This window comes from Trachypithecus francoisi, unplaced genomic scaffold, assembly GCF_009764315.1.
Source record: "Trachypithecus francoisi isolate TF-2019V2 unplaced genomic scaffold, Tfra_2.0 Lachesis_group3, whole genome shotgun sequence".
Classification (NCBI taxonomy): Eukaryota; Metazoa; Chordata; class Mammalia; order Primates; family Cercopithecidae; genus Trachypithecus; species Trachypithecus francoisi.
Window position 1 is genome coordinate 135,734,226 of NW_022681468.1, and position 14,560 is coordinate 135,748,785.

A 14,560-nucleotide genomic window follows, 5' to 3' on the forward strand; every position below is an offset into this window, starting at 1 on the left:
AACAAAATAATGAGATACAAATAACCCAACAAACTATATTATACACAACTATAAAAAATATTCAAGGGGTCCAAAAAAGGCAGAAAAAAATAATACTAGTGGACAAAGAACATACTGTTACACTAAGTACGAAGTGATTTTCACATAGTTTTACTTGGAATTTCTCTAATAATGACATTGAGCATATTTTCATGTGCTTATTTGCTATCAACACAAATCTCCCATGTGTACCTTAAAATAATATGTATTCTGTTCATGTTGGGCAAAGTGTTCTAAGTAGCATAACTACAAGTAGTATAACTATTTGTGTCTTTATTTCAAGTGTATTTCTTACAGGCAGGATATGCTTGCATGTTGCTTTTTTATGCAGTCTGACAGTCTCTGCCTTTTATTCGGGGCATTTGGATGTTTTTTATGTAATGTGATCATTGGTATATTTAAGTTTTAGTCTATCTTCTTGCTATTTGCTTTCTGTTTCCCCCCATTTGTTTATTTTACCCTTTATAGGATTTATCATTTTTGATATTAAAATTTGTCTACTGTTTTGACTTTTAAACCGCAACATTTTTTGTTTTCTCTTTTCAGTGGTTGCTTTAGAGTTTATAGTACACACCTTTAAGTGAATATTTATGTGATAATAGAAGATGTAGGCATGAGCTGTGTTTCTTTCATTTTGCTTGTTGGGATGGATTATTTAGCAAAAATCTATTGGTCTCCCGAAGCCCTGGCTTTCTCATATGTAAAATGATAACAACAATCATAACTACAATGATTAATTGTGAAGTATTATACATATGATAAGATTTGAGATACGGTAAATGACCACACAAATATCCATGCCTATAATTATGATGATATTTGCAGTGATGTGGGTTTTGTTTTAGATATTTCTTCCTTCCCATTAATATTTCTTCAACACATTGCTTACCTATACAAAACTTCTTTTGTCCAGCCTTCAAATATTACCTTGCTTTAAACATCTTTTACTTGGAGTCAAATATCTATCCCATTGTTAAGTTGGCAGCACCAGGCAGAACTGGCCACTTCTCCCCTAACCTCCCTAGGACTGGCTCCCCCTACTGATGATGATAGCCTCAGCATCATCTCCACTCCAATTGTAATTAAAGCTCTGGGGCAAAAAAGCATGTGTTTTTCATATTTACCTCAGTGCCTGTAACACTGTGGAGAGCACCTCATACTTAAATACATGTTCAATGAGTTATTTCTCTACAGAGTGTTGGGTCTGACACTAACAAAAAATGCTCAGAAAGCTGAATTTTACACTATATGGACCTGGGTCAACAAGGATCTGCAGACTCCCAGTTTGGCCAGGGACAGTACTAGCATATCGATCTTTTTCTGCTTTCAAAATAGGTGGTCTACACAAGGGGCACATCCAAGAAGTGAAGGAATGAACCAAGTAAAGGTAGATTGGTATTTTAGTTTTGGAATCTTGAAAATGCTGCTAGATCAGTTGGTGGTAGGGTAATATTAGATGTATTCCACTCAGGGGAAATTGCTTCAACCCACAAATGAGTGACTAGCATGCCCCATTAAGACCTCCCTGGTCTCCGTTCCACACATAAAACATACAAGTGATAGTTTTAAGATGTTCCAATCATTGATAGACCAATAACCCAGGACTTGTATGGTGCTTTGTAAAGATGAACTGAGCTAATTATTGAAAAACCCAAAGAGGTTTCCAGCAGCAAACTGAGTGCTAGAGTTGGGAAACACATGACCAAGGCTATTATATACCATGGGGAAGTGAAAAACAAGAAAATCTATTGAGTAGTGATCAAGAATCAGATCAGTGTGCAGAGAAGAGAGGAAGGGGAAAAGCGGGGAAAGGAGGGAGATAGGGACTCAGTGAAAAGGAGAGTATGTGTGTGCAAATGGAAAGAGGGAAAAACAGATGCAGGTGAATAAACTCTCAGAGAAGAAGAGAAGAATAAACAAGCATAATCATTTCTGCCCTTGGGATAATTTGTTTGGCTTTTCCTGGTTTTTGCAAGGGCTTTCTGTTCTCATATATTAAAATTTGTTCTCACCTAATACGTTTTCCATATACTAGTTTAATTGTAGAGGATTTTCTTTCCTCTGACAGAGATGGATTCCTGCAGAACAGTCCTTTTTACCCCAAAGATTGCTATTTGTACCCCAACGGCTCCCTAAAGATTTGGGGGATTTTATTTAAATTATGTTTGGTTCTCAATTTAAAACCTAGTCAAGTTCATAGCACCTTGCATCTCTACCTATGCAATATTACAGTGATAGCTCTAAAAATGCATCTTGACTTGATATTTTCTAGTTTACTGACTGTGAATTAATTCTCTTTGGTGACCCTAAGTTCATATTTTATGGCATTCAATTTAGATCTCTCCATAACTCCTTCTGCTATTTATTATAAAACCCTTAGATTCTAGTGAGAAGCAGTGATAATGTAAATTCTGTTATGTTGGCTTTGCTGTATGTGGATAGGTAATGGCTCAATCTCATTTAGTAAGTGAACAGCAGAATTGGCTATTATTTCCTTACTGCTAGACATAATCACAATGTAGGCAATGATTAGTTAAAAAAAGATAGATAGATAGATAGATAGATAGATAGATAGATTCTAATCCCATAAAGTTTGACTAAACTCCTTGCTTTAGAAACTGTGGAACCATCTTCTATGACAAATGACTTACTGATGTTGATACTGTCACTGTAAAATGGCTCAGGCAACTGAGGAAATATTCGCTTCCCACATAGCCTAGGAAAAGACTACTGGTAATCTAGGCAATAAATCAGATTCATGATTATGTTCAGGCTGTCGTTTTAAAATATTAGTCTGCTATGCTATCAAAATATTTTTAAGTATGGTATTAAATAAATTATTTTTTATAGAGTTTAGTTTATGCTTAATTCATACTCAGCCCCGGCTGAGCAGCACATGGCATAGTAGAGAGCCATGGGCCTGAGGCACTCTGTGCACCACATCTGGGTAGCTAGGATTTGAATGTGGCTGCCATATACTTCAAAAGGTCCCAAACTATCATGTCTCCACACAACAGCATTATGAGTTAAGTATTACTGTCCCTCAAGATAGGGAATAACTTTTAGCACATTTCCCATTGTGATACTGAGATTCAAAGAGGTTAAGGATTGATCAAGAAACATGTTAGACCCAGAATAGTTCTGGAATTCAGGTTTATAATCTTGTTGGCCAGATAGCTTTTGGTATAACAGGGAATCACTCTTTAAGTCAATACTTTCCATGGTACTTAACTACAGTGCTTTACATATAAGGGTCACTCAGGAAATCAGGTGGAATTAAACAGATACTCCAAGAAGCAAGTGGAGCTGATTGTCCAGTCAGTTACGTAAGTAGAACATTTAACTACCATTCCCTTGCCTATTCAATGCTACTATAAATGAGGACACATTTGCACTCCTATCACAGGCATTTTGTTGACTAGACTTTCATTAACATAATTCTTTACTCCAATGGTTAATATTGATTAGAAACAGATTAAGTAACACACATCTACTATCACCTTTATGACCTACCTCAACTCTTGTGGGGAGTCAGTATGAAATTTGTTTTTATTTCAGAAGTTTGCAAAAAGGAGGCACCAAGAGCTCAACTACAGTGTCCTCAGAAAACAGCATCAACATATGCACAAAACGTCAGTCTCCCAACTCTCAAATTTCTTATTCAAACTGGCATACCATACTGGCATTTTCTCTATATAACTCACTGAGAGAGACTTCCTTGTTTTCCTCCTGAGGGAATAGTTTATGATAAGCATCAGACATATCATTAACAGTAGCAAAGGAAAGTGAAATTGAATGTCTTAATTAATCATGAAATGATCAACTATAGAATTTAGGATCAAAGAACAAAGATAACCAGCACCTTAGATTTATATGATACTTTATCATTTTCAAAGTACTTTCATATGTGTTATCTTAATTAATCTTCACGTGACATTTTAGGAATTAAACATTTGTTTACAACCCCTTGTAACCCAGATTTCTGTAAGGGCTTAATTGGTCATGCCTCTGTTCTCTCCAAATGTTGTCAAGAGTGCCCCATTCTGAAATCACACAACATCCATAGTATTTTAAAGATTATAAATTGAAACGCTTTGTTTTAAAGTAAGAGAAATAAAATTAAAATGGAAATTATTTAGCATTAAAATCTCTAGAGGACATTAAAGTGCAATTAATGGGGGGGATAATTAAGGCCAAATTCCAAAGTTGAAAGACTATTTCGACTACATTTTCATTTTACCAGTTTTGTGATTGCTTGCCTTGATTAGGTCTGCAGCACTTTTTCAAGTGAAGCGTTTGGTATGGGGAAAAAAATCACACTTCCTAATCTCTACTTGTATCTTATTTGTGGCTTCACAACAGGGCGCTACTCTGTAGTGTCAAATGTACTACAACCCATCTGAGCTTTGATTTTCTCAACAGTGAAGTGAAGAATTTGGACAAAACTATCTCTCAGATTCGTTTCCCAGTCTCAGTTCTCTGATTCTTATTTTAGGAGAACTGTTTTTTTTTTTTTCTTTTTACAGCAACCTATTCATTGGTTCTCCCTTGCCATCACTATTCAAGTTGGAACTTTTTTGGCATGAGAATATTACTGCCATATTTAGTGTAAAGAGCTGAAGCTCAGCACAAAGATATAATCATGTTATTAATTCTAATAATAATACAGCTATCATTTTTAATACTTAAGTTCTATGAAATTTATGTATGGTATCTATCTCAAAAAACATAACAATTCTGTGAGGTATGTATTATTATCCCTGTTTTTCATATTAGAAAAGCTAAAGCTCAGAAGTTAAAGTCACACTATTAATAAAACATTCTATTTTCAGAATGTCAGTATACATTTTTTCCACCCCAGTTCACAGGGCAGAACTGTCAGGGTAGGGGGAGGCATGGATGAGTTCATCTGTGATGTGTATACATTTTTCAGAGTCTGAACATAAATTCACTGTGAACTCATTTCTTTCTGCCAAAGAGAACTGTTTATAAATAAAAGGTAACTTTGCAATTCTCATGCCATTTTTATGATAAATGAAAACATGCACTGGTAACTTCAAAACAGTATTTCTGGAGTCAGTGATATAGAACCTGTATAATAAGAATAAAATCTCAGAATGCAGGAAACTGATGAGAGAAAGAATTAATGTTAAAAAAGTTGGCATTTATCTTTGATATTCTAAAAGGAGACAAATAGAAAAGAATTACAAGTGTAACTTAAAGTTAATAAATATTTTATCAGTAAAGTGGAAAATACTGTGAAAAATTATGTACTTATATATAGCTCATGCATGGCCAGGTATAGTGTTAAATTTGAATTTCTTCTTTGAAATGATGTTGTTAAAAATATATATATATATTGTTATTGCCAGTACAGACGGTGCCTCCTATCAAAAGGAAACCAGGCACACAACATGGAAAATCATATGAAAACTGCCAATAATAATACAGATAATTCACAGTTTAATAGTCCGTTCCAGTGTGAACGTCTGTGTACTTTCCCCATGAACTATGATGCTTTCTCGCCAGTCTGGTGGGAAGAAGCACTAGCCCTGGTCTGGATGAGCACTGCAAACTGTCACATCAAGAACTTGGGTGGTCCTAGGTAGTTTTCTCACATGCATCATTATTTAGCTGCACTTATCATTACTCAGTTGATTTATCAAGGAGGACCCTTTGAAGGATTAAAATAATACAATAAATATTTCTGTGTTATTTTACTAATTACAACTCAATCAAGATTTCTAGAAATTTTATTCTCTTTGACATGCCCCGTGTTGGCTCTCATACTGTTTTATTTTGTTTTTTTGCTTATCAATCAAATTCAGGTTTCCAGACTTTCTATTCTAGTCAAGAGGGATTAACATGGACCAGAGATATCCTTCCACATAAAAAATAATCAAGCAGTGAGCAAAATACATCAAACAATGGTTTTCAATATAATGGAGATATGTCAGTGATGAACAGTGATTCCCTGAGAGAGAGAAAAAAGAACGAACGAACGAACGAAAGAAAGAAAGAAAGAGAAAGAGAGAGAGAGAAGGAAGGAAGGAAGGAAGGAAGGAAGGAAGGAAGGAAGGAAGGAAGGAAGGAAGGAAAGAAAGAAAGAAAGAAAGAAAGAAAGAAAGAAAGAAAGAAAGAAAGAAAGAGAAAGCGAGCCCTGTGATTACTTCAGCTTATTGCCTTGAGGGAGTTTTCCAATCATTGTGCAAGGAATAGAAACCAAGGTAGAGTCCATTAGACTCTTTCAGTTAAAAGACAGAATTGAGAGTTGGGGAAGACCAAGGCAGCTAGAGGTCACAGGGCATAATATCAAAAAAGAGAGCTGAACAGAAGGAAGGTTTCAACAATCTTTACAGGGGTTCCCTTGAGAAATGAGTTGAGTAATGATAAGTGAATGCACATAAAGAAACTGCCCAAGGCCAGATTAAGATTTAAAAGTTTAGATGCAGTAATGCCCGACACAGAGCCAGTTTTAGAAATCATACTAATTTCTACTGGGCAGAAGACAAAACCTCCTAATTCATGAGTAGTAGGAAGAGTATGCTGAAGAGACTTGCCTTCATCACAGGGAATAATTAGCCTGAAATTGAACACTATTTCATTCCCCTTTAACACATTTGAAAAGCAAGAGCCAAAGAACAAAAATATTTCCATGTAACTTAACTATGTCCAGAACAAAGCTCAGTAATACCTATAGGATGCTACAATATCCAGCAAGCAACAAAGTAACATTTGCAATGTCTACAATTCAAGCTAAAATTACTAGGCAAACAAAGTAGCAGAAAAATATAATGCATAATGAAGAGAAAAATCCATCAATCAAAACTGACCAAGATTGGACATAGATGTTACAATTGGTAGGCAAGGACATCAAAAGAGTCATCATAAGTATTGCATGTTTTCAAAAATTTTAAGCTGAGGCATGGAAGATGCAATGACCCAGTTAGGATTTCCTAGGATGGAAGAGAAAACACCTAATATGAAAAATACAATGGCTTAGATTTTAGCAGATTAGACATTATGGAAGAAAAGCTTAGTGAATTTAAACACACACAATGGAAGTAATCCAAAGTGAAATACAGAAGAAAAAAAATAAGAAAAAAAGAAATTAAGAAAAGTTGGGGGGTGGGAGGCAAGTGGAGGGAGAGCATTAGGACAAATACCTAATGCATGTGGGGCTTAAAACCTAGATGATGGGTTGACAGGGGCAGCAAACCACCATGACACATGTATACCTATGTAACAAACCTGCACATTCAGCACATGTATCCCAGAACTTAAAGTAAAATTTAAAAAGAAAGAAAGAAAGAAAAGTCCTCAGAGTGTCAAGCAGCTGTGGGGCAACTTCAGGAGGTCTTAGTAGAGCCTCCAAACAGACAGCAGAATGCATATTTAGAGAAATAATGACCAAATCTTTTCAAATTTGAAAGAAAACTGTAGACCCACAGTCCCAAATAGCTAAACAAACCCTAAACACTAGAGAAAGGAAGAATATGACACCATGTGAAATCATAAACCAATTGTACAAATGAGTAGAAAAATATTTTAAAAGCAGTTGGGGGAGTAGGGGAGATATACACAGAAGCAAAATGAGGACAACTACAGATTTGTTATTGAAAACACAAAGACAATGAAGCAAAAAAATTTAAAATGACAATCAGAATCATATGATCATCTCAACAGATACAGAAATAGAATGTAACAAAATGCAACATCTATTTCTGGTCAAAATGCTCAGTTCACTGAGAATAGAAAATCATTTTTTAATTGGATACATGGCATCTACAATAAAGCTACAGCTAATATCATAGTTAATCAAGAAATGAAGTTTTCCACAAGATTGGGAATGAGACTAAGATGTCTGCTCTTACCTCTTTCATTTGGCATTATACTGGAAATCTTAGCCAGTGCTTTAAAGCAACCAAAATTCCATCAGGGTTTTTTTGTTTTGTTTTGTTTTGTTTTGTAAAAAAATGATGAATCGATTCCTAAATTAATATCAAATAATTGATAGGTAACCAAATAGCCAAAATAAATTTGAAAAAATAAGAAGGTTGGGGCCGGGCGCGGTGGCTCAAGCCTGTAGTCCCAGCACTTTGGGAGGCCGAGACGGGCGGATCACGAGGTCAGAAGATCGAGACCATCCTGGCTAACACGGTGAAACCCCGTCTCTACTAAAAAATACAAAAAAAAAAACTAGCCGGGCGAGGTGGCGGGCGCGGTGGCGGGCGCCTGTAGTCCCAGCTACTCCGGAGGCTGAGGCAGGAGAATGGCCTAGACCCGGGAGGCAGAGCTTGCAGTGAGCTGAGATCCGGCCACTGCACTCCAGCCTGGGTGACAGAGCGAGACTCCGTCTCAAAAAAAAAAAAAAAAAAAAAAAGAAGGTTGGTAGACTAATTCTATCCAATTTTCAGACTTATTATAAAGCCACAATGATCAAGACTGTGTGTTATTAGAAAACAGATAAATAGATCAACGAAACAGAATGACATGGTCGGATGCAGTGGCTCATGCTTGTAAGCCCAGCACTTTGGGAGGCTGAGGCAGAGAGATCACTTAAGGTCAGGAGTTCGAGACCAGTCTAGCCAATATGGTGAAACCCTGTCTCTACTAAAAATACAAAAAATTAGCTGGGCATGGTGGTGTGTGCCTGTAATTCCAATTACTCTGGAGGCTGAGGCCAAAGAAATGTTTGAACCCGGGAGGTGGAGGTTGCAGTGAGCCAAGATTGTGCGACTGTACTCCAGCTGGGGCAAAAGAGCGAGGCCCTGTCTCAAAACAACAACAACAACTACCAGAATGACGTTCAGAAATATAGACACATATATAGAGAGCTGAATTTTATCAAATATGTAAAAGCAATTTAGTAGAGAAAAATAGTGCTTTCAAAAATGTCACAGAAACAAGTTTATGTGCATATGCAAAAACAAATGAACTTAAGTCTACCACTTATATCATACTCAAAAATTACCTCAAAATGTATCATAAGCCTAAATGTAAAATCCAAAACCATAAAAGCTATACAAATGCAAAATACAAAAGCAATACCAAATGGACAAAATATTTGAACAGACACTTAACCAAAGCAGATACATAGCACATAAGCATATGATAACATGCTCAAAATTATTAGTCCTTAGAGAAATGCAAAATACAACCACTATAACACTACACATGGATCAGAATGGCTAAAATGTCAAAAGCTGGCCTTACCAAGTACAGATACCCCTCAACTTACAATGGGGTTACGTCATGATAAACCCATAAGACAAAACTGTCATAAGTCGAAACTGCACTAAACATGGGCAACACAGCAGATGGTCCCCAGCTTATGTTGGTTTAATTTAGGATTTATAAACTTTATAATAGTGCAAAATTGATAGGCATTTAATAGAAACCATAACCCAATTATAGATCCTAAGAAACGCCTCAGCTTACAATAGGATTACATCCTGATGAATATATCTTAAAGTAAAAAAATCATTATGTCAAACTATCATAAGTTGAGGACCATTTCTATTGGAAGGATATGTTTGATCTAGAACTCTCAGACATTTGTAGTGGAAGGATAAAATGGCACAGTCATCTGGAAAAAAATCTCAAATATTAAACATATTCCTAATATGTGATCCAACTATTCATTCCACTTCTAGGTACTTATTCAAGAGAAATAAAAACATATGTTCACACAAATATTTATATACAAATGTCAGTTTTAGAATAAGTCATTCATTTAACATATGGGTCACTTTGTTGTCATTAACCAAAAACTGGAAACAAACCAAAATACCCATCAAGAGGTGAAGGGTCAAATAAACTGCGATATATTAATAAAATGCAATGCTACCAAGCAATAAAAATAAACTACTGATACACCCTACAGCTTGGATGAATCTCAAAATAATTATGTTGAATGACTAGAACCACACAAAGCATTACATGCCATATTGTTCTAGTTACAGGAAATTCTAGAAAACGCAAAATGAAAAGTATCCTATAGCATCAGAAAGTAAACCAGTGACTGCCGTGGCACACTGGAAGTCAGAAGGGATGACGTTTCATGAGGCATAAATAATATTTTGGGACACTGATGGATATGTTCATTATCTTGTCTGTAGTGATGATTTCCCAGGAGGTACATACATGTCAAAACTTAACAAATTGTACACTTTAAATGTGTAGATTTTATGTTATGTCAATTATACCTCAATAAAACTGTTTCTAAGCTTTCCGATATCCAGCTTCCTGAAAAACTGGAAGCTGTAGCTGCATCGCATCTGCACGATCTCATGGCAACAGAAGCCATTTCTTTCCCGGGAATCACTGGTTTTCGTTTGCCATAGTCTTCATCCCTCTCCTTTGTTGTTCCTTTCCTGCTTTATTTATTTACTTGATTCCAACAGGAAATTTAATTTTAACTTCCAATTGATTTATTGTCTTCTATTTTAACACATAAAAAGGTATTAGTCTCTCCCAGAAGTCTGAAGGGAGAAATCTTCCAAATCCCTTAATTCATTCTATAGTACCTTCTGTTATTTGGTTCCAACTTATTTTCCAAACCTATTTCTTAAGAATTCCTTCATCAGGCCATATATTCAAGAAACTCTACTTCTTACACAATATTGCCCACATTCCCAACTAAGCTATATGTTTGGTGTGTATTTACTTACCATGGTAATGAGATTCCTGTTTAAAGCATTTGCAAAGAGAGAACTCAAGAAAAAAGACTGTCTTTAACTCATGTAGGAATTTTTATTTCTACCAAATAATAAAAGTTATTATCAAAAAGTTATCATCAGCTGCCTGAATAGTATAAACTAGTGCACATGTGGTTCCACCCCAAGTGATAGTACAGAAAATGCTCTAAGCCCCTTGTTTTTAGTTATGAATCTTCAGAGTCAAGATACTGTTGAATCAAGATTACATTTCCGGATATTTTGGGTCATCCCAAGTTATAGATCATGTTGTGTATCTTTTTTTATCTCTTGCAAAGCCACCCCAGTCATACCATCTTTATTTGAAGTATTCTTCTTATTCACTTGCTTCCAAGGATAAAGAATAAATAATAAATATTATGAGAGTATTGTGGGAGTTTATAACATGACTTTTACGTTTTTATTACTTTTGGGTACTAGATTATTAAAATATGAGATAATTATTGCATACTTTGAATGCCTGTCTTAAATTCATTCTTAAACAATTTAATATTTGTAAAAATTTCACATTATATACTCACAAATAAAACTTCTCATCCCATACTGGATTCAAGTTTCCAAAAATGGTTTTTGTTCTTCTTTTGTTCTTTCCAACTTGAACTGTAACATATGGATCACTAGACCCTGTTTTATCTTTTGCCTGTAGACCTTGTGCAGAAACCACTGAAATAAACCAAAAGAAACATTTTAACATACATATTCCTCAGAAACGAAAAATAATAATAACAAAGGCAATTTTTCTGTCATTTGGTTCTTTGGGTTTACAGATCCATCCAGGTTGCTTTCATTCTCATGACCAACAGAACTTTTAAAAAAGTTTAATAAAAATAAATATACAACATTAAATCTGTAATTTTTGCTTTTGTCTCTAATGCAAAGTAGCTATATACACACACATGCATATGCATATTAGCTACATACTCATACACATTACAGCATACATGTACAGAGAAATGAGGAAGACATACCTACACTTATATGAAAAATTACCTAACATGATTCAAAGGTCTGTAATCCAAACTGATCTATTTAAGAGTCTGCCGTCAGTATTGATCAACTCTACATAGTTGAGAAAGCATCTATATCAACTATGAGAAAGTATCTCCTAGTTGAGAAAGCACATTTATTTTGTATTTACTCATCTTTAAATACAAAATGAGTAAGTAAAGAGGCTTGGTAAATGTTAACAGGCTGCACAGTCACTCGCTGTTAACATTACAAGCAACTTCAGAAGTCCAATTTACTAGGTATCATTACACTCAAATTGTCCTGACTCAAGGACCAAATGGAGGGATGTTGAGCCAGGACTAAGTAAAATAACATCTATTGTCTCATCGAAAAAGATTAACTGAACATATTATTAGCTACTGTTATAATTTATCACTGGTAGGCAGCAAAAATGCTTATTTCTTGTAAACTGCAGGTGAATATATTGAAAACAGAAACCTTTTCCTATGAAAGAACTTTTGATTAGAACAAGACACAGACTAAAATTATTTCACTTATCTAGTATGTATTTTCAAAATGTGAAGTACCAACTAGTCTGGTTCATATTAACATGATTGAAAAAATAATTATTTATTTTACCTATGATTATTATTAGCAGTTATTTCTAGGACACACAAAAATCTCAGTTTACAATAAAAATTTTCAAGACGACTTATTTTTACCTGTAATTGTTATTTTTGCAGACCACTTGGATGTCCCATCCAGTATGCTCTGTTTGGCTGCCTTTGTATACTGCACAAAATCTTCTTTAGAAATCTGAAACATTTCCTGGATTACTTCAAACACTTCCGGCCGGTTTTTCTCCCTGATCTTCATTCTTTCTTTCATTGCTGTAATAATGGTCTGAGTCTTGTCTTCAGCACCATGTTTAGAACTCTTTTCTGCTGCTCCTATGATGGAAAAATCAATGGTGATGTGAACGTACATGCCATTACTTTTTGACAGCTAAAGGAGGGAGGAAAAGGAGGAGAGAGTGACAATGAATGAGGGTTTTCATTCTGTGGAGTCAGGTGGCTTTTTAGAAAAATATCAGAATGAACTGCTCTGCTGAGATTCACAACTAGTACTCCTTTGTGTTATTGGCAAGTAAATTGACCCCCTATGATTCCCAGGCTTTTCTCTTGCATTACTGAACTAAATTAGGCGTTGTGCAAAACTTTGGTTTGAATTTTCTAAAAAGGAATTCAAAAACAGCAAAAAGAACAGACACAATTAAATATGTTACATACCACACATATTTCCTCAATGGGTATCCAAAACAAAATTGAGAAATAGACAGAATATAAGTGGCAAATGTCACTTGGAAGTCAATAATTCAAACACATCACTGTTATTTGCTAAACATTAAAATAGAAGGTAAGATTTTACTTGGAAAGAAAATGATTGAACTGTTTAAAACAGATTTGGACACTACTAGGCTAAAAGACCTATAAAGTAACTGATAGAACACCGACTTGAACTCTCTTTTTCTAATATATCCAGAGCTTTTAAATGACTGAATACTCATTTTCCACTAAAAACTTTTTTTTATTTCTGGGGCATTGTTTTTCATGACTGGTCTCAATTTTCTGGGCATTTTTGTTTGTAATGACAAATCATTCTATCAGTGAAAGATTTCTAAAATTCCATTCTTGGATCCCTAACCTTAAGCTACTACTGGCTAGATATTCTCATTGCTCTGTATGGCCTTCTGGGTTGCCCAGTATTATACAAGTTAATAACGGACCATGATTTCAATTTCCACAACTCCTTAGTGAGTTTAAAGTAAGAAAGCAAAAGCTCATGTACCAGTGTCTACAGCAACTGCCACTGATAAAATCAAACTTCTTTTTGATATAGAAGCAACTGAAATATAGTGAAAATAATAGAAAGAGTTGTGTTTATAGCTAGTAATTGCTCTAATTTTCATTGACATGACTGTGAGTTTGCCTAACTAGTATTCTCATTTTAGTCTAAACTATTATATTTCTGAGATAGGCATACTAATATCTCATAAACTATTTAGAGATTAAATGGGATAACTTATAGGTAAGCACAATTTCTACGATAAAAGATAACATCAGTAATGTTCTTTGAACCTAATTTGTGAATGTTGAGCCCAATTTAAGTATAGAAAGTAAGACAAAAGATGAAAGGTCAACTACTACATTTACTTATGATAAATTAATACACAATTGGACAGCAATAATTTAATGTAAATGTTCATTTATTTGAAAGTGTAATATCTGTTTCCTAGAATGGAAATATATATTCATAATAATGAGTGTGAATAGAGGAAGCTAAAAGATGTGAATATTCCAGTGGTAGAAAGAGCAGGCTACCTGTCTTTATCTTTTATTTTAACCTTTGAGGACCTAAACGACATTTAAAAAAGGAATTAAAAAAAATGAATTCCACTAAAGGTGATTTAAAAGGACATTATAAATGGTCTACACTGTTGAAACACGTCCCTGGAATAGCTACAAATTTGTAAACTGCATGAAATTAAGACATTTTTAATTTATCAATATTGGTTTAGCTACACAGTCCATAATTCTGAAACAGTAAAATTAGCTTAGGCTGCACTAAATAGTTGAAACTATCCGATAGGCATATTTTGTTCATGTGTTTAATATTCATTAAATGGACAGGACAGTGGTGGCTGGAGAATGTTCCCTACAAGACACAAAGTGGCTCAAAAGTTTAGTCTGCGACAGCCAGGCAAACAATGTCCAAAAGGTTAGAAATGTCATAAAACTGTTGACTCTCCCCCAAATTTCTAAACAGCTATTCTTATTTTTGCTGTTAATGCTCCC

The 14,560-nt window shown here is 34.8% G+C and overlaps 1 protein-coding gene across 2 annotated transcripts in view; it reads right to left on the reverse strand.

The window, feature by feature from the left end:
- UNC13C (unc-13 homolog C) overlaps window positions 1-14,560 on the reverse strand; it is a 670,888-nt gene that overhangs the window by 362,550 nt on the left and 293,778 nt on the right. For both annotated transcript variants that reach the window (XR_004431983.1, XM_033190063.1), the window contains exons 9-10: window positions 12,428-12,655; window positions 11,279-11,420 (exon numbers count right to left, since the gene is read on the reverse strand). Coding sequence is in view for 1 of the 2 variants with exons in the window: in XM_033190063.1 (XP_033045954.1) it covers window positions 11,279-11,420; window positions 12,428-12,655 (370 nt within the window). In the remaining variant the exon portion in view is untranslated. The remainder of the gene's footprint in view (window positions 1-11,278; window positions 11,421-12,427; window positions 12,656-14,560) is intronic.